The sequence below is a fragment of the Ornithorhynchus anatinus genome, chromosome 4, assembly GCF_004115215.2.
Source record: "Ornithorhynchus anatinus isolate Pmale09 chromosome 4, mOrnAna1.pri.v4, whole genome shotgun sequence".
Lineage (NCBI taxonomy): Eukaryota > Metazoa > Chordata > Mammalia > Monotremata > Ornithorhynchidae > Ornithorhynchus > Ornithorhynchus anatinus.
This window is the reverse complement of record NC_041731.1, coordinates 82,177,198-82,202,620: the sequence shown is the minus strand read 5'-3', so window position 1 is coordinate 82,202,620 and position 25,423 is coordinate 82,177,198. Positions and strand designations below refer to the sequence as shown.

General features: G+C 44.6%; 2 protein-coding genes across 5 annotated transcripts in view; one reads left to right on the top strand and one right to left on the bottom strand.

Moving 5' to 3' along the window:
- GPSM2 (G protein signaling modulator 2) overlaps positions 1 to 10,081 on the top strand; it is a 55,537-nt gene extending 45,456 nt beyond the window's left edge. For 2 of the 3 annotated variants that reach the window (XM_029062813.1, XM_029062815.1), the window contains 6 exons: positions 423 to 493; positions 2,458 to 2,634; positions 2,777 to 2,821; positions 7,109 to 7,268; positions 7,865 to 8,082; positions 9,338 to 10,081. In XM_029062813.1, coding sequence (XP_028918646.1) covers positions 423 to 493; positions 2,458 to 2,634; positions 2,777 to 2,821; positions 7,109 to 7,268; positions 7,865 to 8,082; positions 9,338 to 9,577 — 911 coding nt within the window. In that variant the 3' untranslated portion in view covers positions 9,578 to 10,081. The remainder of the gene's footprint in view (positions 1 to 422; positions 494 to 2,457; positions 2,635 to 2,776; positions 2,822 to 7,108; positions 7,269 to 7,864; positions 8,083 to 9,337) is intronic. The other variant, XM_029062814.1, reaches the window with a different exon arrangement.
- Positions 10,082 to 16,482: 6,401 nt separating this feature from the next.
- CLCC1 (chloride channel CLIC like 1) overlaps positions 16,483 to 25,423 on the bottom strand; it is a 30,931-nt gene continuing 21,990 nt past the window's right edge. For both annotated transcript variants that reach the window (XM_029063341.1, XM_029063343.2), the window contains exons 5-13: positions 23,752 to 23,973; positions 23,403 to 23,543; positions 22,028 to 22,118; positions 20,911 to 21,008; positions 20,189 to 20,335; positions 18,421 to 18,750; positions 17,818 to 17,895; positions 16,963 to 17,220; positions 16,483 to 16,728 (exon numbers count right to left, since the gene is read on the bottom strand). In XM_029063341.1, coding sequence (XP_028919174.1) covers positions 16,705 to 16,728; positions 16,963 to 17,220; positions 17,818 to 17,895; positions 18,421 to 18,750; positions 20,189 to 20,335; positions 20,911 to 21,008; positions 22,028 to 22,118; positions 23,403 to 23,543; positions 23,752 to 23,973 — 1,389 coding nt within the window. In that variant the 3' untranslated portion in view covers positions 16,483 to 16,704. The remainder of the gene's footprint in view (positions 16,729 to 16,962; positions 17,221 to 17,817; positions 17,896 to 18,420; positions 18,751 to 20,188; positions 20,336 to 20,910; positions 21,009 to 22,027; positions 22,119 to 23,402; positions 23,544 to 23,751; positions 23,974 to 25,423) is intronic.

Here is a 25,423-nt window from a genome sequence, read left to right as displayed (position 1 = left end):
GGTTTGTTAATGTCATCTTTTTGTCCACACTGTATTTCGATTCTGTGTTTTCTATTTAAATTTCACAGTGTACTCTATTCTTCAAACTACAGGGGCAACATACGTGGTGTTAAAACCAGTAATTAAAAAATTTTTTTTCTAAATTAGGGTGCGATTTTAGTGTAATGTAAAGCTAGAGCCTCAAATCGCCAAATTGAAGCATTTATTTGGGGATGTTTTATGTAATTAGGGGAAGGAAAATGATTATTAAAGTTGACTAAAAATCCCAGGAATTTAGCCTTTCCCCTTCTTTTACATGTTTGTCCCTCTGCACTGCATTCTTTTTTGTGACTTTTTATCCTTCAGTACCGGCATCTGCAGCTTGAAGAACCTTACTGGAAGATTTGCTTTATTTGAATTTCGAATTTTGCTTTCTCCTATAGGGGCCCGCCCCAAGGTGGGACGCCGCCACAGTATGGAAAACATGGAACTTATGAAGTTGACCCCAGAAAAGGTTGGTCATTTGTCTGTGATTCGGAGGAGTGTAAGGTCAGCTTTTCCTGATGACTTTTTTATTTGTGACTTAATTCAGTTTAATCCTATGTGAAGTTAGGAAACTAGATGGTGGTTAGTGTAAACTGTGGAAGTTGTCGTGGGGGTTTGGGACCCCCTGGGGGTACTACAGACCAATACATGAGAAGCAGTGTGGTCTAGTGGATAGAGCACGGGCCCGAGAGAAGGAACCAAGTCCTAATGTTGGCTTCACCACGTGACTGCTGTGTGACCTTGGGCAAGTCACTTCACTTCCTATGCCTCAGTTACCCATTATTATGGCCAAAAGTGTGAATTCAGGGGGTACTGCAAGAAAAGAGTATCCAGGTTTGGAGGCACAAAGTAGTTGATCTCCTTGTCACCTGCTCGACTGCTGCTTCTCAATCCTCCACCGGCATGGCTTGGCCCTGCGTTGATGGGGATAAGGAAGGTTGAGTGGGGTTGGAAGGGTCAGGGAGGGTTCGTCATAGTTGAAGACGGCAGTACTTTGGGTGAAATGTTGATGCTATAGACTATAGTTTCCAAAATATAGGTTACCCGACTCGTCTACCAACTCTGTTTGTGTTGCACTCTCCCAGGTGCTAAGTACGGTGCTCTGTGCACAGTAAGAGCTCAGTATATACCATTCATTGATTGACCTGACAGGATAAGAAAGGGTGAAGAATTGTGTTGTGATTACAGGAATTGTTTAGGTCCCCAATTGTCCCCAACTGTGCAGTCTTTTCCAATCAATAATTGGCATTTATGGAGCACTTACTGTGTTTAGAACACTGTACTAAGTACTTGGGAATGTAGAGTTGGTAGACACAACCTCTGCCCATAATGAGCTTACAGTTCCCAAGGGGCTTTCCTACTCCCCATTTTTGCCACCCCCATGCTCCAAAAGAGGCACACCTCACGATACAGTGGGGTTGTGGTCCTGAAAAATAGGGCTGTATCATGGGGTAGGTTTTTTCCCCATACACTTACATGTATAAATTGAAATCTCTCTATCATAAAAGCAGACTTGCATCATCTTTTTTTAAAGAAGCGTTTGATGTTCTGAAACTGCTTTGATGAAGGAATCTTCCTAAAGGCAGCTGCCTATTTTTACCTCTGAAATAATCCCATTTTTTTTGTCAGCCAGGTTTGCTTTCTAAACTACTTGCTTGATGGGTTAAAAAGACTGTAAGCTCTTTGCATCTAGTATTTCCAACTCTAGATGTCCCAAGTGCCTAGAACAGTGCTATGAAGATTATTATACTGCATGTCAGGAATGGTAAAACGGAGATTGAATTAGATGCAGTTCCTAGTCCACAGGGGACTCCCAGCCTAAAAGAGGAAACTGAAGACAAACACAGAAGGAAAGAAATAATAGGGTGAATGCAGAAAAGAGAATAAATCAACAAGTCCCAACAGGACTTGCCATGCTATACTGCAGAAAGTGTTTGCAGACCTTTTGCTAAACCCAAATGTTAATGACAGTGCTGTCAAAGTAAGCACATTGCTTAAAGATGAAACTCTAAAGGGTCACTGCTCAGTTGACATTAGGATTATATCTGACATCCTGCTTTGCCGACTTAGTGATAGGTTCCTTCATTACTTCCAAAAATTGGGAACTTCTTCATCCTCAGAACTTAGAGCCACAAGAGTTCACTCATTAAATACGTATTGATTTTTCTCCTCGATTAGGTTGGGGCTCCCTGACTCAGTATCTTTTTAAAAGCACTAGACTTCCTAGTTCGAGTGTGCAATAATTAAATCCTATGTTCTTATATGAAAATATCTGTTTTGGAGAATACATTTGCCAAAGCGATGAGGCATGACCATTTTTTTTTTCCCCTGGGGGTGTCGAATGAATGAAATTAATTCGTAAAGATGGCAGGATGCAGTAGTTGATATAAGAAAACGGAATTGTTTTATATCTACTTTTCAAAATCTCGGTAGGCTCAAAACTGGAACAGTGAAATTCTTGCAAAGCAGAAACCTCTTCTTGTTAAACCTTCGGCGAAGCTGCTGTTTGTCAGCAGACTAAAGGGGAAGAAATACAAGAATAATTCCTCCACCAAAGTTCTGCAGGATTCCAGGAATTCCATGGACCATCGACTGCCAAGCTCACACAGGGTATGCTCTTACGGTTCCCGGGCTACTGTTCTTATGTAGGCGTGCCACGGGATACAGTGGTAATGTGATCCTCAGACGTGAAGTATCGTGAACGCTCGTGTCGTAGACTATTCTTCTTATTCACTTACGTGCAATTTGTTAGGTACCGATCCAGAACCAGCACCGACACGATGACCAAGTCCTACAGGTAAGAAAAAAATCCCTCTGCTCATCCCCACCCCTTGTTCAGTCAGTGATATTTGATGCTTACTGTGTGCGAGGCGTTGTACTAAGGGTTTGGTAATGACAGGAAAGTTGGCAGGCACGATCCCTGGCCACGAGGAGTTTGTTTCCTGCTCCCCATTCTTCCCATCCCCATGCTGCAGAACAGGCATACCTCCAGATACCGCGGAGTTGTTCCTTGAAAATGGGGCTGAACCGGGGGTTGGGTATTTTTTCCATAGACTTCCATGTAATATGTTGAGATCCATTCCCAAACCTCCGGAGAAATATAAGATGTGTTTGTGCCGTCTACTGTTCCAATAAGCTAATTAATCTGTGTTAATAAAGTAATTCAGATCATAGTATTCCAATTTTAAATGGAGTTAGAGTCTGATTATGAATCTTTGCAGGAAGCTGTAAAAATAGATGGTTTTGCGGATTGGGGTAGTGGTTTTTCAGCAGTAGTAAAGAATTTATTCACTTTAGATTGAAAGATATCTTTCTGGTGTCCTCAGAATGCCTTGTAAACCAGCTAATTTCCCAAACACCTCTTCACACCTTTGAATTCCTCTCTCTTCAGGCTCTTCGATTTTATTAATCTGTCTTTGTAATTTATGCAAGATTGCTTAACCCCCAAATTTTAGCTAGTCGTAGAGAGATTACACTTCATCTGTTCTGGCATCGTGCAATAATGTATCGGATTGTGGAGCTGCCAAATAATAATGGCTCTATCCCTGGGTTGCAGGTGTCTTGGGGTGGCTTTAATCTGAATATTGGTGTTGGTGGTAGTATTTATTGAACACCGACTTGGTGCAGTGTACACCCAGTTAGGTTTTTGGAAAGCGGCTCTTCACCTCTACTCCGTAATCCTCCTAGATATTTCAGTTGCCTTTGTCACTGTGGACCACTCCTTTCTCCTTGAAACAAGCTTGGCTTCACTGACACTGTCCTCTCCTGGTTCTCCTCAGTCTTTTACCTCCCACCTTCTGCCTGTCACTGGGCTTCTCTCAAGGCTCAGTTCTGGGTCCCCGTCTCTTCTCCACTTACACCTACTCCCTTGGAGAACTTATTTGCTCCCATGGCTTCAACTACCATCCTTAGAAAGATGATCCCCAAACTCACCTCCAGCTCTGCAGTCTCATGTTTTCTTCTGCCTTCAGGACATCTCTCCCTGATGACCCACCTTAAACTAAACTTATCGGAACAGAACTCCTTGTCTTACCACCCAAACCTGTCCTTCCCTATCTTTCCCAGGACTGTAGACAATATCCCTGCTCTTCCTCTCCCAAACCCGTAATCTTGGCATTAGCCTCGACTCAGCTCTTATTCCACCCCATATTCATCCTGTCAGCAAATCCTTTTTTCTCCATCCAAACTGCTGCCGCATTAATCCAAGCACTTATCCTATCCTGCCTTGACTGCTGCACCTGCCTCCTCACTGACTTCCTTGCTTCCTGTGTGTCTCCCCACTCCAGTCCTTACTTCACTCTTCTGCCCGGCTCATTCTTATAAAAAAAGATTCAGTCCACATCTTCCCACCACCCAGTCACCTCTGCGTTAAACGGTAACTCCTTATCATCGGCTTTAAAAGTCAATTCATCCCCCTGCTCTCCTATTACAGTCCAGCGTACACGCTTCGCTCCTCCAGTGCCAGCCTGCTCACTGTGACGCAGTCTCTTCTCTCTCTCTGCCAACCCTTCTCCCACATCCTTCCTCAGGCCTGGCACTCCCTCCCCCTCTATATACACCACACCACCATCCCCACCTTCAAAGTCTTATTGAGGTCACATCTCCTCCAAGAGAACTTCCTTGGAGATCACAAACACTCTCTTTTCCTTAATTCCCTCTCCCTCTAGTGTCATGTATGCACCTGGAATTCACCTCACCCCCACAGCACTTATGTTCCTGTCCATAATTTTTTTGTATTAATATCTGTCTCCCCCCCCCCTTAGAATGTAAGTGGACAGGGAACATGTCTACCAACTGTTATAGTGTACTCTCCCAAGCACTTAATACAGTGTTCTGCACCAAGTCCACTGATTTCTTACAGAATAAAGTGACTTGGCCCCTGTCCACAAGGAACTTACACTCAGGGAGGGAGGCAGAAATGGAAATATTTGTAAGTTGAGTAGTAGTTATATAATTGAATGCACGGTGATCCTCAATCCACCATCAGCCCCCCGGCATTTACGTACATACCTGTGATTCGTTTTAGTGTCTGACTCCCCCTCTAAAATGTGAATACAACAAAGTCTGTTGTATTATACCCTCCCAAGCGCTTAGTGCAAGGCAGCACTTAATAATCATTGGTGGAATTGAATAAGAATGTATACCCAAGTGGGTGTATATAATAATAATGATGGAATTTAAGTGCTTACTCTGTGCGAAGCACTGTTCTAAGCGCTAAGCACCGTTGATACTGGGAAGTTAACTCAAGGAAGCCTTGTTGGAGTACTTGAGGATCTAGGAGAGTTTCGGAATGAGGGAAGAGGGAGTTTCAGATTGGCGAAGCAGCGTGGCTTACTGGAAAGAGTACAGGCTTGGGAGTCAGAGGAGGCAGGTTCTAATCCCGGCTCTGCCACTTGACTGCTGTGTGACTTTGGGCAAGTCACTTAACTTGTCTGTGCCTCAGTTCCCTCATCTGTAAAATGGGGATTGAGACAGTGAGCCCCTCGTGGGACAACCCGATTATCTTGTATCTATCCTAGTGCTTAGAACAGTACTTGGCACATAATCCTTAACAAATACCATCATTATTATTATTAACAAAGAATTATGGGGAATAGCCACCCAAGAGAGCAGCTAGGTTTGGTGGGGGCCAGGTATAAGAGAGCCTCAGAGCCAACTGTAAGTGGTATGGCATGACATGGGCCAAGCAACCCTTCAGGAAGATGACTCTTGCAGCATTGTTTAGTAGGTTGGAGCAGAAGGAAGCCCAGGGAAGAGGCTGATCTAATCATCTAGCCCAAAATATAATCAGAATTCTTGTAGTGAAGGAGCAGATCTAGCTTATATTGTATAGAAAGAATGAGACACAGCATGGCCTAATGGAAAGAGCACGGGCCTGGGAGTCAGAGGAATTTAGTTCTAATCTTGGCTCCACCACTTACCTGCTGTGTGAATATAGGCAAGTTACTTAACTTCTCTGGGTCTCAGTTCCCTCATCTGTCAAATGGGGATTCAGTACCTGTCCTCCCTCCTACTTAAGCTGAGCCCCTTGTGGGACCTGATTATGTTGTATCTACCCCATGCTTAGTACAGTGCTTGGCCCATACTAAATGCTTAACAAATGCCACAGTAGTTATTATCTGGCAGTAGATTGAACGTGAGAGTTCAAAGACTGAGAAGTCAAGGACAACGGTGGTGTTGATCATAGGTACGAATTGTGGTTGTATGTATCGGTAAGGCAGCTGTGACCTGGGATATGCCCGTACTTAAACATCGAGTCCTAGACAAAAGGATTTTCATCATTTTCCCTTTCATAAATTATACACTTTGGGCATGTAAAGATTTCTTGCAGAGGTACGTGATCAAAGCAAACAGACCTGGGCGTAGTAATAGGATTTAGTAAGTGCTTACTGTGTACAAAGCACAGTACTAAGCACTGGGAGAAAATATACAGGTGGGAATTAAGGCTAAACATTTATTACCTGATGAAAAGTTTTATATCACACATGCATCTTGCCACTACTAGGAGAACAACCATGCTTATTATTGTCTCCGGAGACTTGATTCTTGCCCAAGTTCATATTTTTCTTTTTGGCCAGGGGCTTTTAATCAGCACTTTGCTAAATTCCACCTGGCTTTAATTCAGTCAACTGCTTATGTAGGTTAAAAGCTAGAAAAGCACACTCATCTGCCAGGTGTAATATTTTCTTTTCAGTGTTCTTCTTGCTTATCCCGAGAGCATTTTGGAACTATCTCGGTGATGTACAGACTGAAAAGAGAACCATTTTCTGAACATCTAAAGGCTCAGATCAATCAGGACAGAAAAAATACAACAAAAACTCCTCTTGGCAGGGTTAAAATGATTCCCGTTCTTTGGAAAACAAAATCTGCCAGCTGCTCTTTCTTATGGTATCTTGTTTACAGATCACTTTTTCTAGTCCATATTTAATTGTGGTGTCTGTGTACTTCCAGTGTCTGAAGGAAAATGTGTAAATACCATGCAAAATTAAAGCAGCATGACTATTTCCATAGAGAAGCATTTGCTCTAATTTGGAATAGTACAGGGAATATTACAATACAATCTGCTTGTCTCTGAATCTTTCAGAAAATAAGTCCCGATACAATCGGAGACGAAGGGTTCTTTGACTTGTTAAGCCGATTTCAAAGCAACAGGATGGATGATCAGCGGTGTTGCTTACAGGAGAAGAACCGACTGATAGGAACAGCAGCAACTTCCTCTACTCCCGCCAAAACAATGCGAAAATGTAAGACTTTCTTTCAAGTACAACACTCCCATTATGGTTGGCTAAAGAGGGTTCGGGCACTTCCTGGTTGGCCACCTACAAGCTGGCATACCAAGTGAACAGGAAATAGGACTGTGTACATATAATTACTGAAGAGAGTCTACAAGTGAAAAGTCAATTTGTAATAGTAATGTCCAGGTACGGGAGCATGCACAGAAATCTGGAAAATGACTGATTATCGTACAGAACTCTAACCTTAACGGAAGAACCGTTAGCAAGGGATGGATTTTGGCAGAAGATAGGATGTCCTAGAGAAAACAGATCCATAGAGTTGCTGTGAATCAGAAACAACTGAAAGGCATTTGATGACGATAATCCTCCAAAGCGTGTAACTGTTGCTTTTCTAGATAAAAAGCTATGGTCTAAAGCAAGGCACTAGATGGTGCTGGGGGCTTGAAAGAATTATGCACTACTTGGGGCACACAGTAGTATCCTCTCATGGATTCTCTTTTCTTTAAGGCCAGAGATAGACTTTGCCCAGGAGGAAGTTTGTCCTTCTGGCTCATGCCTGGTTTAGGTCATAAGGTCTGAGACCACTCCGTCTTTCTCTGCCGTAGCTCGGTCGGCTTCTCTGCTGTCTCCGCACACGGATGAGTTTTTGGACCTTCTAGCTAGCTCACAGAGCCGTCGCCTCGACGATCAGAGAGCCAGTTTTAGCAACTTACCGGGGCTGCGTCTGAATCAGCACAACAACCAGTCCGTTCTCAGTCACCTTATGGCTAATGACTGTAGGGAGCCCGATGACGACTTCTTCGATATCCTCATCAAATGTCAGGTACGGCCCTTTTCTGTAGAAGAAAGCTCTAGTCCAGCTGAAAATTTTGGGAGATATTCTTTGACGTGTTCTTGCCCCACGTCTACTAAAAAACTTTCTTTGGTTTGTTTTGCTCTGTCATCGCCCTCTCTACTTTTTTTTCTGTGGGGTAGGGGGGAGGCGGCGGAGGAATGAAATAGGCAGGTGGGAGGGAGGAAATTGATCCATTCTTGCTGCTTTGACAGTTCTCTGAGCATTTCTACCCCCTGACTGCCATGCCTACACGTTGGTGTCAGAATGCAGTTTGTGCTGGAACTTTTCCTTTTTGGACTATTTCTTAAATAAAGGCTAAAAAACCCCCGAATTTGTGATGCAATAGTACAGGGAATATTACAATACAATCTGCTTTTCTCTGAATCTTTCAGAAAATAAGTCCTGATACAATCGGAGACGAAGGGTTCTTTGACTTGTTAAGCTGATTTCAAAGCAACAGGATGGATGATCAGCAGTCATCCAGCCCCATCGGACCCTCGTGAAGGGGAAAGAGAATATAAGCCCCCTTAAGTCTATAATGCCTTTAAAGCAGTAAAATAGCCTGAAAGCAGGCCAAATTGTAATATTAATTGTAGGCTTGAAGTGATTTTGTTAAGTCTAAGTAGGAATGACAGAGCAAAGAAAAGAATTATCTATCCAAGGAAGTTGAAAATCCAACTTGATCCTAACTTTAAAATGTATATCTTGTCTCACCTTCTCTTAGGTCAGGAACAGCCTGTCATATCACAAGTGCAATTATCCCATTTTTAAAAATGAATATTATTGAGCACAAGTGGTTCCTTGTCTTGCACATTATTAAATTTCTAGTCCATTTTTAAGAATCATAAGGCCAGAACAATACCTTACATGACGACAAGTGTGCAGCCCCTCCCTGGTGGACAGGAGTACGTGCTTTAATGGAGTGGCGTTAAAGGAAAATCTTCAATTTCATGTACAGGTTATTTTTGAAAATGTCAGTGAAAAAGTTTTGTAATATCAAAGAGGGTGAACAAAGGAGCAGGCATTGAATCCAAAATCTAAAAAAAAAGAGCATCCTAAGATTTTTTAAATGGCTAAATCTTGTGGGCCACTATTGTTCCTGGTCCACTCAGAAGAAACTGATACCCAAAGGAAAAAAAAAAAATCAGGGTAAATATAACAAGGAACATTGTCTTGTTGCATTGCTATGCCTATATTCTCATTTTACAGCAATTCAATTTTGTGCTTTCTCTTGCATCTTTAGGGATCCAGATTAGATGATCAAAGATGTGCTCCACCCCCTGCTGCTACCAAGGGGCCAACAGTCCCTGATGAGGACTTCTTCAGCCTCATTTTGCGGTCCCAGGCAAAGAGGATGGATGAACAGAGAGTTCTGTTACAGAGAGACCCCAACAGAGGGACAAAAGTTGAACTAAAGGGACTTTTGCAAGGCAGTGCCTTGTTGGAATTTCAGAGTTCAGGACAAAAATTGGGGGACCACTAGCACTGGGACTCTGGGCAGGGCAGAGTCTTGTTTTCTTCCAGTACATTGAAGGGAAAGACAGTAGCTTTTCCCTAAAAGGAGAATTTATAGCACTGTAATTCAGTTTAAAACATTTTTTTTTAGAATTTCTGTAAATATGTTCATTGTTTTACCTCATGATAATGAAGTAACATTCATTTGAGATGGGGTGGTAGCTAGCGTTGTAGTTATTGTTTGGGATCGACTGAGTGTGTCAACTCCCATCTGGATAAATCTTGAAGGTTTCATCTTGCTGGATTTTTTTTGATCTTTGATCTTAATGGTACTTTTTTTATACGTAGTTAGATCTGTAGTGCAGAGGGTGGTGGTCAGCTAATACAGTAGATTACTGTACCTAATTCAGACAAAATGACTGATCAGAATTGTGACTTGTTCAAAGTGGTATTTTTTCTAATCTCATTTTCTGTATTCCTAAAGCCATGGTTCACAATGAACATGAGGAATAAAAATCCTCCTATACCACTGTCTTTTATGGCATTCTTTCTAGACCGACATTTCTAACCCATCACCACTAGTCAGAGTTGGAAGCTTCTGCTCTGGCAGCCACACCGCTCATCTAGAAAATCCCTTGCATTCAGAGGGACGTACATCCTCACCTCAGAGATTGTAACAACCGTGTGGAAAAAACAGCTGAAGCCGCACTTGGGTAAAGCCCCAGCGTGACGAGAACTGCAGGAGAGGAAAAGAAATGTCACCTTAACTGAGGTTGAGCACTATTCCTTAAGTATTCTTGGGATCACGGGGGGCAGACGAGGTCTGTTCCAGCTTCTGCTCTTGGTAAAAGTTTGACTTGTCGAGACCTAGTCATCGGTGTCAGCTGCTGCTAAAAGGAAGGGGGGGGAGACCCTAAAGCGATAACAATCAAAAACAGCACTAGAATTTACACTGTAATTCCAGAGCCCTGACGATGCTGCGTCTAAAACACACAAGCCGCACTGCACCTTGTTCCATCTAGACACGCTTTGTCGAAAGAATGTTTCCTAATAGCATTCTATCCAAAAACTGTAGTGGAAAAAAAACACACCCTGGGCAAACCTACTGCATCTTTGTACTTTATTCACGGTCTTCCCTATAGCATCTCAGGTGTGCTAAATGAAAACAAAAATCCAAAACCAGCTATAAATTTAGGCACCGCTCTGTGGAGTTCATTGTGGCTGAGAAACCTATCCCTCACTATTGACAGGTTTAATACAGATATGGTGCCCCACGACCACAATACGTTAGATCTGACAGAACAGAACAGTTCCCGCTATTCTGACCGGTTTTCCTCATCCCACTCCTTCCTTAAAAAGAAAAAGTGATGGTACCTATTCAAGACATGCTGATAAACTCAGCTCCCGAGGCTGCAGTCACAGCCAATGAACACGGTGAGTGATTAATGGCCACAGCCTTGGGAGAGAGGGGGGCATGGGGACAGCAGCAACTATGTGGCAGGGATTCCAAGCTCCTGAAGCAGCTGGGTGGGGGTTGGTCGCAGAGTCCAAGGAGCCCAGGCCCTGTGGACCAGAGAGCACTGAGGCAGGTGGGACCCAGTGTCTGACCCCAGGAGCTGCAGCTGGGCTGGGGGGAGGGTTCAGAAAAGCCCCTAGGAGACCTACAGTATCATTTTTAATTACCCGGCACACTCAGCCAAGTCAGGAACGGGAACTCACATGAAATTTAAGTCTCTAGGAACATTTTCACAATTCACATCATCATCCCATGAGGAACATTATTAGACATGATGCCTACTTGTTTGGTTTTACTGTCTCCCTCATTAGACTGTGAGCCTGTCATTGGGTGGGGATTGTCTCTGTTGCCGAATTGTACATTCCAAGCGCTTAGTACAGTGCTCTGCACATAGTAAGCACTCAATAAAGACGATTGAATGAATGAACATCATATATGGAGGCTGGATAATACTTATTGCTTCTAGTTCCCTAGGAATAAACTGCTTTGCCCCCCAGCCCAAAGTATAAAATAGAAGGACAACTACTACTAACTCCCACCCTGCCATATTGTGCAAGGAGAGCTTAAGGCTCCCACCCTCAACCGGGAAACCCAACTTCATCCCATACAACTTCCCTCGATTAGACTGTAAGCCCGTCAATGGGCAGGGATTGTCTCTATCTGTTGCCGAATTGTCCATTCCAAGCGCTTAGTCCAGTGCTCTGCACATAGTAAGCGCTCAAATACTACTGAATGAATGAATTCCTTCAAGTAATAATAATAATAATAATGTTGGTATTTGTTAAGCGCTTACTATGTGCCGAGCACTGTTCTAAGCGCTGGGGTAGACATAGGGGAAGCAGGTTGTCCCACGTGGGGCTCACAGTCTTAATCCCCATTTTAAAGATGAGGTAACTGAGGCACAGAGAAGTTAAGTGACTTGCCCACAGTCACACAGCTGACAAGTGGCAGAGCTGGGATTCGAACTCATGACCTCTGACTCCAAAGCCCGGGCTCTTTCCACTGAGCCACGAACAGGGTGTGGTTTAATCACTTATACCGATGGGAATCTTTCCTTTGCAAAGAGAAATGGGAAACGGTAAACAGTAGAGCTGATTGGAAGCAACTAATTTCAAAGTTTCCAAACTCTGCTTATAGAAGAAAATTGTCCATAAGAATACTGAACTCAATCTAACCGCAAAAATAGAATTTGATTCACCAGATTTGGGTAGGTTTAAAAGATAAATGTAAACACTCACCAAAAGTAGCCCCGGGGGTTTCCCTCCTCTCTCCACCACTTAAATTTTCCTGAAGATCTGCAGATCTGTATCGCCCTTAGCTTTACTGGGATCTCTCATTAACATACCCAGACCTTGGATTGGTTTTCCCAGTACACACTGAAAGTGGCCGTCGACAACTTGCTTTTAAAAAAACATCTGCACTCAGTACCAGCAGTGGAATTTCCTTTTCCTCTCTAGCAAGGGAAAGCTCAGTAATCAAAAAGAAGAGTTCAGCACCAGTCAAATCTGGTACCTGCAAAGAGAAGGTACAAGAAAGGATCACGAGCTAAATTAGTGGAAATGTTTCATTCTTCTTGCTTCTGGCAAAATGGTAATTTTCTGGGGGTGGGGGGCGGACACCAAACAGGAGCCTTATTTGGCATGAATTGGATGGCTATCTCACGCCCAATGGGGATCCTGTTCGGTGAGTGCTTGCAGTACCTAACGCCCAGCTTCAAACCACGCTGACTTGGTTTGCCGCTCACGCTAAAGTAGCACTGGTCGGACGCTCTCTGTCTGCCGGGGTACTTGCCTTCCACTTGACTCACAGAAACAAAAGGAACTGCTAATTATACATGGAATTTTCCTCTCAATTTAACAGTTGCATAGATGACAAGCCCAGACCATGACCCTAAACCTTAAAACAACCATGATAAGTAGGTTTCCCTCTCCCAACCGATTCTCTTTGGAAGGGGAAATTGTTATAGGAGCGATCTTGGTTTCCAGAAGCTTGGAGCAGGTGAGATGGAAGAAGGGAAAGGCTGGCAGGGCATCAGAACCTCTGCAAAAAGCCACTCCTCCCAACGCCACCTTGTCCTCTCTGCCCCCTACCAATCTCTGAAAAGTCGAGTTCGTGCTCTCCATTCAATCGCATTTATTGAACGCTTATTGTGTGCAGAGCACTGTACTAGGCACTTGGAAAGTACAACTCCAGATACGATGACCTATAGCTTGCTGGTGGGGGAGTGAAGGGGTAGCCACATCTCTCATCAGTGAATATTGGGAGGCGGGGGGGCAAAGCTGAGCACAAGGCTGGGGACAGGGAGGAGCACATAGTCACAGGGACATTAGTTGACCCCTTCAACCCATCTCAACTCCTGTATGCCTCCCCCCGAGCAAATCCCTTTGTTGCTCTCCCACCCCTCTAGACCCGGAGCACCAACCCAGTTCACCCTCCCGCACCGTTAAACTCACTGTTGGAAATCCTGCTCTGGGCCAACTTGTGCCCCTACAAATTCTCTCTGTAGCACCTCTAAACTCAGTCCTTTTCTGCTCGGCAAATCTGCTGTTCCTCCGACTCTCACAAGCCCAACCAGCTTTTCCAAAATTCCAACTCCTGAGGCCCCCGGCCACCCTACTAACCCATGGTGAGCTCGCCTTCTCTATCTGTAAAATCAACGAGTTCCAGAATTCCCCCATCGCCCCCTTAGCACTCTTTCACTTCCTCATCTTTCTCCTGCTTCCCAGCTGTTCCTCAAAGGAGTTCTCCTGCCTACTCTCCAAATTCAGTCTCTCTACATGAGCCTCTGACCCTATTCCTTGCTCCCTCTCACCTCCACTCCCTCACTGCTACTTTCAACCGTGCCGTGGCAGATGGCTCCTTCCCAGGTGCCTTCGAACGTGGTTGTCTCTCAAGACCATGGCCCCTTCCAGCTCTCGCCTCATCTCCCTGTCCCCATTGCCATCCAGACTCCTGGAATGGGTGGTCCACACCCACTGCCTTCTTCCCCCCTCACCCCCGCAGCCAGGCTTCCCACCCCTTCACTCCATCGAGCCCGCACTCCCTCTCAGGTCTCCCAACCATCTCCCCATAGCTAAGCCCAGAAGGCTCTAGCCCACCGGATCCTCCTCCACTTCTCAGCTGCTTCTGACCCCACGGTCCTCTCCCTCCCGGAGAGATTTGGGTTAAGGCTTTGGGTTTGCCGACGCAGCGTGATCTTGTTTTCCCACCTCTCTGACCACTCCTCTGTTCCATCCTCTTACTGTGGGCATCCCACAAGCCTCCCTCTGGATTTCCCGCTCAGCTCGCTCTGCACTCTCTCCCCAGGGGCTCATCTGCATGTACGGCTTCAACTATCATCTCCAGTCCATCACTACATCCTGTCACAACATCACTACCTTTACGTCACCAAAATCCGCCCCTTCCTCTCCAAACTGCTGCCACATTAATGCGACCACATCTTATCCTGCCTTGATTATTAGGTCAGCCTCCTTGCTGACCTCCCTGCCTCTTGTCTCTGCCCACTCCGATCCATACTCCACTCTGCCACCCAAATCACATTTTCCTTCAAGAGTTCAGACCACGTTTCCCCACTCAAGGAACTCCAGCGGTGGCCCAGCCACCTCCGCATCAAGCAAAAACTCTTCACCATTGGCTTTAAAGCACAACCACCTTGCCCCCTCCCATCTCACCTCACTACACTCCTCCAACGCAGCCCACACGCTTCATTCCTCTGGTGCCAACCTTCTCACTGCACCTTGATCTTGTCTATCTTGCTGCCGACCTCTCCCCCGCGTCCTACCCCTGGCCTAGAAAGCCCTCCCTCTTCATATCAGATAACTGCTCTCCCCGCCTTCGAAACCTAATTGAAGGCCCATCTCCTCCAGGAAGCCTTCCCTAAGCCCTCCTCTCCTCTTCTCCCACTCCCCTCTGCATTGCTCGTACTTGCTCTTTCATTTGTCCACTCTCCCTTCCCCATGGCACATATGCATAATTATCTATTTATTTATATTAATGTCCGTCTCGCCCTCTAGACTGTGAGCCCGCTGTGGGCAGGGAATGTGTTTGATGTTAGAATGTACTCTCCCAAGCGCTTATCCAGTGCTTGTTACACAGTAAGTGCTCAATAAATATGATTAATAATAATTAATAATAATAGACCAAGAGTAGAAAGGGCACAGGCCAGGGAGTCAGGGGATCTGGGTTCTAATTCCAGCTCTAGCGCATGCCTGCTGTGTTTGACAACTGACATAGCTTCTCTGTGCCTCAGTCTCCTCATCTGTAAAATGGAGATTCAATACCTCTTCTCTTATACAGAAACAGCATGGCCTAGTGGAAAAAGCACATGCCTAGGAGTCGCAGGACCTAGGGTCTTCTAATCCCAGCGCCACAGTTTACTTGCTGACCATGGGCAAGTCTCTACTTGTCTGTACCTCAGTTCTCTCATCTGCAAAATGGGGATACAAACCTGTTCTCCCTCCTAGTTAGACTGTGAGCCTTAAGTGGACCCAGCTTGTTTTCTTTCTACCCCAGTGCTTTGCACAGTGTTTTCAACATAGCCAAGTACTAGAATTATAATTATTATTGACTGCACTCCATGTGGGAGAGTGTGCCTGACTGGATTATCTAATATACTCCCCCGAGAACTTATTACGGTGCTCTGCCCACAGTAAGTGCTTAATAAGTGCCTCTGATGGATGGATTGATCAATCCCAAATCTCAGCACAGTGCCTGGCCCTTAACAAATATCCCAATTATTATGCAGATAATTCTCAAACAAATCTCTCAACCTCTCATCTGATCTGCCATCCCACATCTCCTCCTGCCTCCAAGACACTTGCACTTGGTTGTCCTGCCACCAACTTGAACTCGACAAGTGTAAAACAGAGCTACTCTTCTTCCCTCAAACCGCACATCACGATGGTGGTAGGTCTCCTGGGACAGTTGAATGTCAAAACAGAAACTCCTTACCCTTGGTTTTAAAGCTCTCAATCAGTTCTCCCCATCCTACCATATCTCGCTGATGTCCTACTACAACCCAGCCTGAGCACTTTGCTTCTCTAATGCCTACCTACTCACTGCGCCTCAATTTTGCCTAACTTGCCATCCGCCCCTTGCTCATTTCTTCCCTCTGGTCTGGAACTCCCTCCCCCTTCATATACAACAGATCAAACTTCCGAAGCCCTTCTAAAAGCACATTATCTCCAAAAGGCCACCCCTGAACAACATCTTGCTTCTGTATCACCTACACTCAGGTCTGTTCCTCCTAAGCACTTTTATATTCATCCCCCTCCCAGCCCCATAGCACTTATGCACCTCACCAATGGTAATTTATGTTAAAGTCCGCCTCCCCTCTACAGTGCTCCGCACACAGTCAGCAATCAACAGATACCATCGATTGATTGACCTTTTACTTTACTTATCAAGAAACTAAACACTTCAAAAGTAACTAAACTTGTTTATTTAGCATCTTGTTCCAGGGCTTTACAAAGAGGGGCAGGCAGACCATGGTTGGAAGAATAAATTTCCATTCCAGACTAGAGTTTCCTCATAAAAGGAGAAGAGAATGAATGTGGCACGCTGGTATCAACAGGAGAAGCTGCTGAAAATCAGAGGGTGTCCGTGAAATACTCTCAGGCCTTGGTGTCCGTGAAATATTCTCAGGCCTTGCTTGGTCTTAAGTCCTAATACAAAAGAAATGTTGAAAGTCTTTAGGGTGTGTGCTACCGAACAAAAAGTAAAAGGAAAGGAAATGAAATAGTGTCTCAAAGAGTCGGCCCCTGCCCTGACAACATTTAGCTCTTCATTATGAGGGTTTCAGTCAAGTCACCCAAAACCCCACTGCTACATTTGGCAGTTGCCCGGAGCAACGGGATGTGTTAAAGACAGAGGGCAGAAAAAGGGACAGCAGATCTCACGGTTTCTTCCTGTGTCTGTGTCACCCGCTGGCCCAGGTGGCTGCTTTCCCGAATCGCAGATCCGCCCGATGGATCGGGGGGCTGGCTGCTGAGGCTGCCGTTTTTGGCTTCTGCTCCGGGCCAGGCCTCGGGCTCCTCTCCGGGGTTGCCCAGCGATTGAGGCGGCAGTGGAGGCTTTCCGGGCTGGACTGTATCCATGCGGCTTCCAGGAGCTTCCAGACTCTCCTTCTGCACTGTAGCCACCACAGGTGACTTAGGCTGCAAAAAATGTACAACCCGTAGGCATTAAAAACCATTTACTTAGGGTGGGTCTGCCTATGAAGTTGATATTGACTAGTTTTTTTTTTTAAAAAAAAAACACCCAAGATGTGCGTGCTTATAATGTATTCTAGTGCCCAAAATGAATCGCTCTGTAAAGGTTATTAAGCTGTGGAAGTCAGGTAGGCGGGTCATGAAACCCATCCACGGGATTAAGGCTCGAGAGTTCACAGAATTTCACTCTTTTAAGGCCGTGGTTGCGGGCATTAAAAGGCTAACAAGTTCATCGGTAACCATTTTATTCTAATCTCAACCTATTCACAACAAGCATGGGTATTTGAGAGTAAAGCTGTAGCTGAAACTGGGATTTCTATTTACAGTCTAAGGAGTGGTGTGATGTGAGGGTCTTTCTGGCATTCTGGGTAGGGGTGGAGCTAATACAGAGAGAAGAAAGACACTAATGGTCTTCAAGACTCACTGAGACCAAGAGGTTTTGGCCCTCCTTGTGATTTCAACTCTCTTTTCCCAGTGGATAATCCAAAATTGGTGCTCTTTCAAATTCACTATAAGGAAAATTTTTAAAAACATTCTACTTACCAATTTGTCCAAACTGTTCTCTTTTTGTGCTTCTTCTGGTGGAAAATCCTCATGTTTTTTCTGACTATGTTTTGGCATCTGAAATGGCATGGAAGGACGTGTTTATCTTGACTGTGAGGTACCGTATTAAAGCAAAATTTTGAGGCTATTTCAATTTCCTCTCCTAAAACTGAGCTCTACTGAAAACTCTCCATGTAGTTTTCTGTTCTTTTAATCTTCATTGTCTCTGCATTAAAATTAATAAAATTTTGATTAACCTTCTTTGTGAAAGGTTACATACAGATCAACCAATCCATCAATGGTATTTACTTAATGCTTCCTATGTACAGAGTACTGTCCTAAGCACTTGAGAGGGTAATTAGCGGACACATTCCCTGCCCATGATGAGCCCCTAAACTGGTCTCCAAAAACTGGGACAGCTTGATTTTAGCACTCTAACTTTCACTCTGAGCCGGTGCACTTGGATTATGGGCCAAACCAAACCATCTGAAGATGAAAAACAGTCTTCTGTATTTAAATAGATTTCCCCATTCAAAACATACCCAACTAGAAGCTCTTGCCCTGGCATTCTGTGACATTCCGGGCCCCAACCGCTCAACTTACGCTGGGTTCCCGCTCAGGGAGCCGTTCTCCTGGTCCATCTGAGACGTCCCCCGCTCGCAACACTTCGGGGCTCCTCCTGCGACTGCGAAATCTCAGGTGGGCGTCCCTCTCCATCAGAGCATCTCCGCCTTGATAGTCTTCCGCTCTGCGGGCGGCTTGCTCCTCAGGATAGAGGTCCCCGGCGTCACCAGCCGCGCCACGCCGATCGTAGGCAATTTCCTTCCACCGCCGGCTGTCACCTGGCTGCAGCGACCGGGGGGGCTCTCTTTCTGGACCTCTTAGGTATCTGATGGTGTCACCTGATGTTCTTCCTATCCCAAAACAGAAACCCTACCCAAAACAACAGTTCCGAGGGTTTAAACGTTGCTAGGTCAAGTTTTGAATTCACTTCTCACTTGAGAAATGACCGTGCAAGCATATCAAGTTTAGATTTGGGCAAAGGTTCTCCCATATAAGTTAATAAACATTTTCTCCTTTTTTTCTGGTATCTGTTAAGCCCTTATTATGCGTCAAACACTGTTCTAAACACTGGGGTAGAAACAAGCTAATCAGGTTGAGCACAGTCCCTGCCCTGCATGGGGCTCACAGTTTCTTTATTCAGATTAATTAGCAATTCATAAAGCATTCTTATAAAATGAGGATTTCCCTTGACAAATCTACTTTGATGGCTAGATCTAGGGAGGGAACATTTAAGGGGATTACATAGATGGCAATTCAAAGGTTATAACATGAAATCAACTTGGAACATATAATCTAATTGTTGCTCTTGGCAGCAATATTCCACTTTACATACTTTCAAAGGATTTTCTGGCCTTGGAACAACACCTTTTACATGTGTATTTGAAAGTCATTTCTTAGTGCATTTGCGTGAGTGCGGAAGGCACTGGTATTTAATCTGATTAAGTTCAGAGGATTGAGCTGTCTCCCCCCCGCCCCCCCGAAAAATTAAGGACCTGGGTGAATCTTAAAACACTGGATCACCCTAGTCTGCCTCTTTCTTCAAATGTTTACCAATGCCCCATCTGCTACCTCCTCACTCTTCCTTTGTCCTTTTCTGGCTCATTGCGTTGAATTCAATGGGTTTTTCGTATCTTCTTTCCCTCTCTTGCTGCTGCTAAAATCCAGCCCACTGTATTATGACAGAGCTGGGCATGCGGAAAAATGTGACAGAGAGAAGCCGGCCGGGGCCGGGTGTCACGGTCTGTCCCTGGTCTGGGTGCAGCCGCGCACTGTGGAGTTCAAATTATTTTTGGAATTATTTTTGGCTCTGGTTGGACAGGGCTGGAAGACACTGGGTGGCCCTGGTGGAGGCAGGCCATCTCTGCCAGAACACAGTTCCTGTCAGGTCCAGGAGTTTGCGTGATTAGCCGCCGCCGCTGCTGCCCAAGACCCTACCACCTTACTGTCTCCTCTCCACCGGATCGTGGCCCTGGAATACGCTCTGTCAACTAGCCAGACTCGCTAACGCAAGGGTTGCTTAGCAGGTTTGGAAGTGGAGATTTCATGCTACGTGCTCCTTAAAGCTTTTCTCCTGGGACTGCTACTGCAGGCTGGTGGCAGTTTGGTTTCGCCTGGTCCTGGGAAGAAATGTGACCAGAATCCTGCTTTCGAAAGACAAGTTTCTCTCCCAGAAACAAGCCTCATTAGCGGTAATTATGTTTGCATAGAACCCTTATTGACGTACGCAGTCATCTAAACCCTAACGACGCATTTACCATTGCCTTTTCTTCCCAAATCCCAATGATGCAATCGAAAGGTAAATACTAACCAGCACGGCCAAAGCCATCATGATTAACACTGGAATCTGAAGCAAGATTGGTATTTCCTTCATGAGTGCTTTAATAAATTCGCCAGTGCCTTGTCCTATATGCTTCAGTGGCTCCGTAACAAAGTTAGTAAATGTCACAGCCAGTGCCTATGAGAAAAATCAAGAATTCAGATATAAAACTTGGTAACTGACCATGAGGACAGCCCGAAAGAGCAGTGCTCTTCAGGTTGGCAATTCAAAGACTGACGGGACAGAACTGATATGTACAGTTATCAGTGTGAGAGTCAAATCTCATTACCCTAGGCTGAGGGGCAGCAATGGAGCTTGAAAGTTGGAGCTTCAAGATAAATACAGCACTTCACCTCACGGGTGATAACTAGAGGGAACCACAGGAAGTTGCATAAGTACATAATATCACTAGGCGTATTAAGCGTTTAAGTAAGATTCATGACCCAAAAAGAGTCATTTGAGGGGAAAGATATGGTTGTGAGATGGCTTGAGAAGGGTTTACAAAGATTCCACCAGGCTTATGGGGGGTTACATCTCTAACAACCCTAACCACAAGTGCAGCGTCAGGGATGGAAACCTTCGCCGGACAGTTCCTTCTGGAGTCTTTGGGTGATAGTGCCGGACTCCGGGTTGGGGTGACCTACTTGCCTGGGGGATGGCAACTCTCATTATGTTCTTTACTGAAGCCTCAGAAACCAGAGAAAATTCTCTACCTTTGTTGGCGGAACCAGCCAAATTGGGTTTACTAATAACAATTCGTAGTACTTCTGGCAAGGGTCATCCTTAAATGTCCATGAGCTTCGAATCCACTCTACACTTAAAAAATAAAAGTCAAAACACTCAGAAATCGAAAATGTTTCAAATACACAGATTTCAGGCCACTTTGGGTTGGGACATTTGGCCTTAGACTACTAATTTCATATTCCTTCAGTTGTCTAAAGTTTGTCAATAAAGTTATCGAGGCTGCTTAATTCTCTATGTTAAATGAGATCAAAAAAGATCACGATCATCAATGATTGAGTGCTTACAGTGTGCACAGCACTGTATTAAGTGCTTGGGAGAGCACAACACAGTTATGGAGGCATGTTCCCTGTCCTCGACAAGCTTAGAGCTCTGGAAGCTTATCTTAAAATCCATTTAAATTTATACAAGTGTCTTATATGGAGAAATTACTTCTGCCATTTCAAAATCAGTGCTTCCTAGAAAATCATTCCATATGTAAAAATTGGTTAGATGTGATCCTAAATGAAGAATGTGGACGATTTCTTCATTCTATGGTCTTTTAATTTTTTTTTTTCTACTTTGGGAACTTGGCCCTCCTTTAAAAATTAGAAACGCTTAAGAATAGAGTAGAGGAAGTAGTCATGGCCTGATTTATTTTGTTCCCTTGACAACAGAGCAGGAATCTAATGTCTTCAGAGCCCAGTTTGCTTCAGCAAAGGAGGCCGCACACACAGCTACAGTCCTGTCTCTCAAGTGACAGGGAATCGCCTAATCTGGCAGCCTTGGGTTATGACGACAACTGATTTCATCTACAAGGAAGGCAATCCACAACGAATGTACCATGGTGAGTTTCATTGATAACACCATTAGAAAGTCAGACCACCCCAAAGTCAGAAGTCTGAACAAGCTGATGATTTGCTCTACGTTCTTGAATTCAAAGTAAATTAGACAATTATCGTGTCCATTACATTTACATGAGAGCCATCAAATTTTTCATTACACTCTGCTACTTTGGGCTGGCATCAATCAATTTGCATACAAATCTCCTCTATATTTCTTTCCAAAGGAAAAATAAACTAGTCAAGTAAAGTGTACTGAGCATCTCACCAAAAAGACTTCCACTCCAGTTCATCTCAGCACACACATCATGCAATGGTTCCATCTTGGCAACTTCAGCTTGATGTTGAGCAAAAGCTACCTAACCAAGACCAAAAGAAAAATTTGACGGGCTGCTAATTTTAAAGATAATAGTTTACCTGCCCGACGCATTCCAATCAACTGCATTACAAACTCTTTCTCCCCGCCTACCCAGAGAAGAGCGAATAAGCAAATGATTGCTAGCCTGAAAATAGTGCATTTTTCAAAATTCCTTCCAAAATATTCATTCCTCCTCCTACTAAACTGGTCTTAAGGTGTTAGCCAAACTGGTAAGTGAAAAACATCAAATATTTTTTACAGTGTTGACTAAGCACTAATGTGCCCAAGACTCACAGAGAAGCAGCATGGACTAGTGGAAGAGTATGAGCCTGAGAGTCAGAGGAGCTGGGTTCTAATTCTGATTCTACCGGCTGTGTCGCCTTGAGTAAGTCATTTAACTTCTGTGTCCCAGTTCCATCATCTGCAAAACGGGGGTTCAATACCTGTTCTCCGTCCTAGACTGTGAGCCCCACTTGGGATCCCAAGTGGGATCTGATGATCTTACATCTAACCCCGGCAGTGCTAGGCACATAGTTAGCACTTAAATATCACCTATTATTATTCCTCTAGACACTGAGGTAGGTAGGCTAAATTCCTCTGAAACATGTGCTTTCAATGCCCACTTGGGCTAGAATGTGATTAAGGACTCAAAAGACATCCTTCTGGATAACACGAGCCTGTTTAGGTTTGGTGTGCTGCATTATCTTCGAGCCTGTTTGCGTATACATGAGTGGCATGCACCTCAGAATGAAACTCTAGCACAAGTTTTACCTAAGGTGAAGTTTCCTTCCATTCTCCTACAACACTCAGGCCTCCTGACTCCCACTTCCATACTCTAAGCCACAGCAATTTGAGGCCCCTAATACGGGCGACTTGCCTCCCTTTCTACAAGGGGTTATCCTAGATCTATTCCATTATTATTTTACTCTACACAGTTCTCCCGTGGAAAACAGCTGAATGTAACAAATACTCATTCTATCAATCATTCCATATTTATAAGCAGCATGGTGTAGTGGATAAAGCATGGGCCTGGGAGTCAGAAGGTCATGGGTTCCAATCCCGGCTCTGTCACTTGTCTGCTGTGTGACCATGGGCAAGTCACTTCGCTTCTCTGGGCCTCAGTTAACTCATCTGTAAAATGGGGATTGAGACTAAGAGCCCCATGTGGGACAGGGACCGTATTCAACCCGATTTGCTTGGATCCACCCCAGTGCTTAGTTACAGAGCTTGGCACATAATAAGTGCTTAACAAATGCCATAATTATTATAAGGCTAAAGAAGATACCTTATATAAATACATCCAGTTCCATCCAAAACTGATTAGGAAACTGATGAATAAAATCCGTTTCAACTGAGTATACCAACGAACGTGTGTCCATAACTCAGTAGCTATTATTATAACAACGCACACCAAACACAGAAGAACCTATTGAAGATAAATACATGATCAGAAAAGACAAAGAAATCTCTGGGATTGCTCAGAGAAAATCTAAAAATGATTCATACTCAATTTTAACCAAATATACATTACATGTTTGAGGGTGGATTTACAGTGATGTTTTAGCATGATCTATAGAGGGGAATATAAAGAAAGAGGATTAAAAAAACAGTAATGATGTTCTCTTTCATCTTACCATAAATACATTATATGGATCCACTCCAAAGGTGTCCTCAAAGCGCCATTTCCAAACTTCAAAATTATGACTTTTAAAATTAATTAGGATATCGCTTAATGCATCATCCAAAGCTCCTGATTTCCAATCTTCTCCACTGAGAAACTTTTGGATTTCTATCACCGTCTGTCTTGTAAGGATAATCTCAGCATCGTAGTGCATATCGCCGCTATCCTCAGTAGGCTGTAATGTTGCAGCACAAAACAAAAAGTTTGAAATTTGAATCCAAAAACTCAGAGCCGAAAGTGTAAGGGCAACTTCTATTTGGAGGCATTCAACAATCGTTTATTCTGTAAGTTTCATGGATTTTCTTTTATCTATGTGTGATCTATGCAACGAGGCAGGATAGACCATCCTATTTTCTTGTAGCACATCTGTGTTTCATGAGGGAAGCCACAAAAATATTTCAGTCCACGCTCACTAATGTGGCTTTGAACGCTTTGATATTCGAAATGCCACGATCCTGGATCATCCTCACGATCTGCTTCTTCAGCTTCTCCACCTAACTACGTGGATGGGATGGAAAAATCTTTGCCACTCTAAGTTCACCCTTTCCAATTCATTCAATAGTATTTATTGAGCACTGACTATGTGCAGAGCACTGTACTAAGTGCTTGGAATGTACAAATCGGCAACAGATACAGTCCCTGCCCTTTGACGGGCTTACAGTCTAATCGGGGGAGACAGGCAGACAAGAACAATGGCAATAAATAGAGTCAAGGGGAAGAACATCTCATAAAAACAATGGCAAATAAACAGAATCAGGGTGATGTACATCTCATTAAACAAAATAAATAGGGTGATGAAGATATATACAGTTGAGCAGACGAGTACAGTGTTGAGGGGGTGGGACGGGAGAGGGGGAGGAGGAGAGGGAAAGGGGGGAGAAGAGGATTTAGCTGTGGAGAGGTAAGGGGGGGGTGGGTAGAGGGAGCAGAGGGAAAAATGGGGGAGCTCAGTCTGGGAAGGTCTCTTGGAGGAGGTGAGCTTTAAGTAGGGATCTGAAGAGGGGAAGAGAATTAGATTGTCGGAGGTGAGGAGGAAGGGTAATCCAGGACCACAGGAGGACGCGGCCCAGGGGTCGATGGCGGGATAGGCGAGACCGAGGGATGGTGAGGAAGTGGGCGGCAGAGGAGTGGAGAGTGCGGGGTGGGCGGTAGAAAGAGAGAAGGGAGGAGAGGTAGGAAGGGGCAAGGTGATGGAGAGCCTTGAAGCCTAGAGTGAGGAGTTTTTGTTTGGAGCGGAGGTGGATAGGCAACCACTGGAGGTTTGTAAGAAGGGGAGTGACATGCCCAAAGCATTTCTGCAGGAAGATGAGCCGGGCAGCGGAGTGAAGAACAGACTGGAGCGGGGCGAGAGAGGAGGAACGGAGATCAGAGAGAAGGCTGACACAGTAGTCTAGCCAGGATACTGTCCTTTCCCTACCAAAATACTGGTACTACGCCTCCCCATCGCTTTCCTTCCACCTCCCCCTCCTCCAACTCTGAAGCCCTTGTAAACTATCAGCAAAAAAGCGGCCATCAGACTAAAGTTCCGTAAAGGGGAACCCTTTCCCCTTCTTTGGTGTTCTTCCCCCTCCCTAACCTCCCTTTAGTCACATCCTCCTCCTTCCCAGTTGTCTCCCACTTATTGC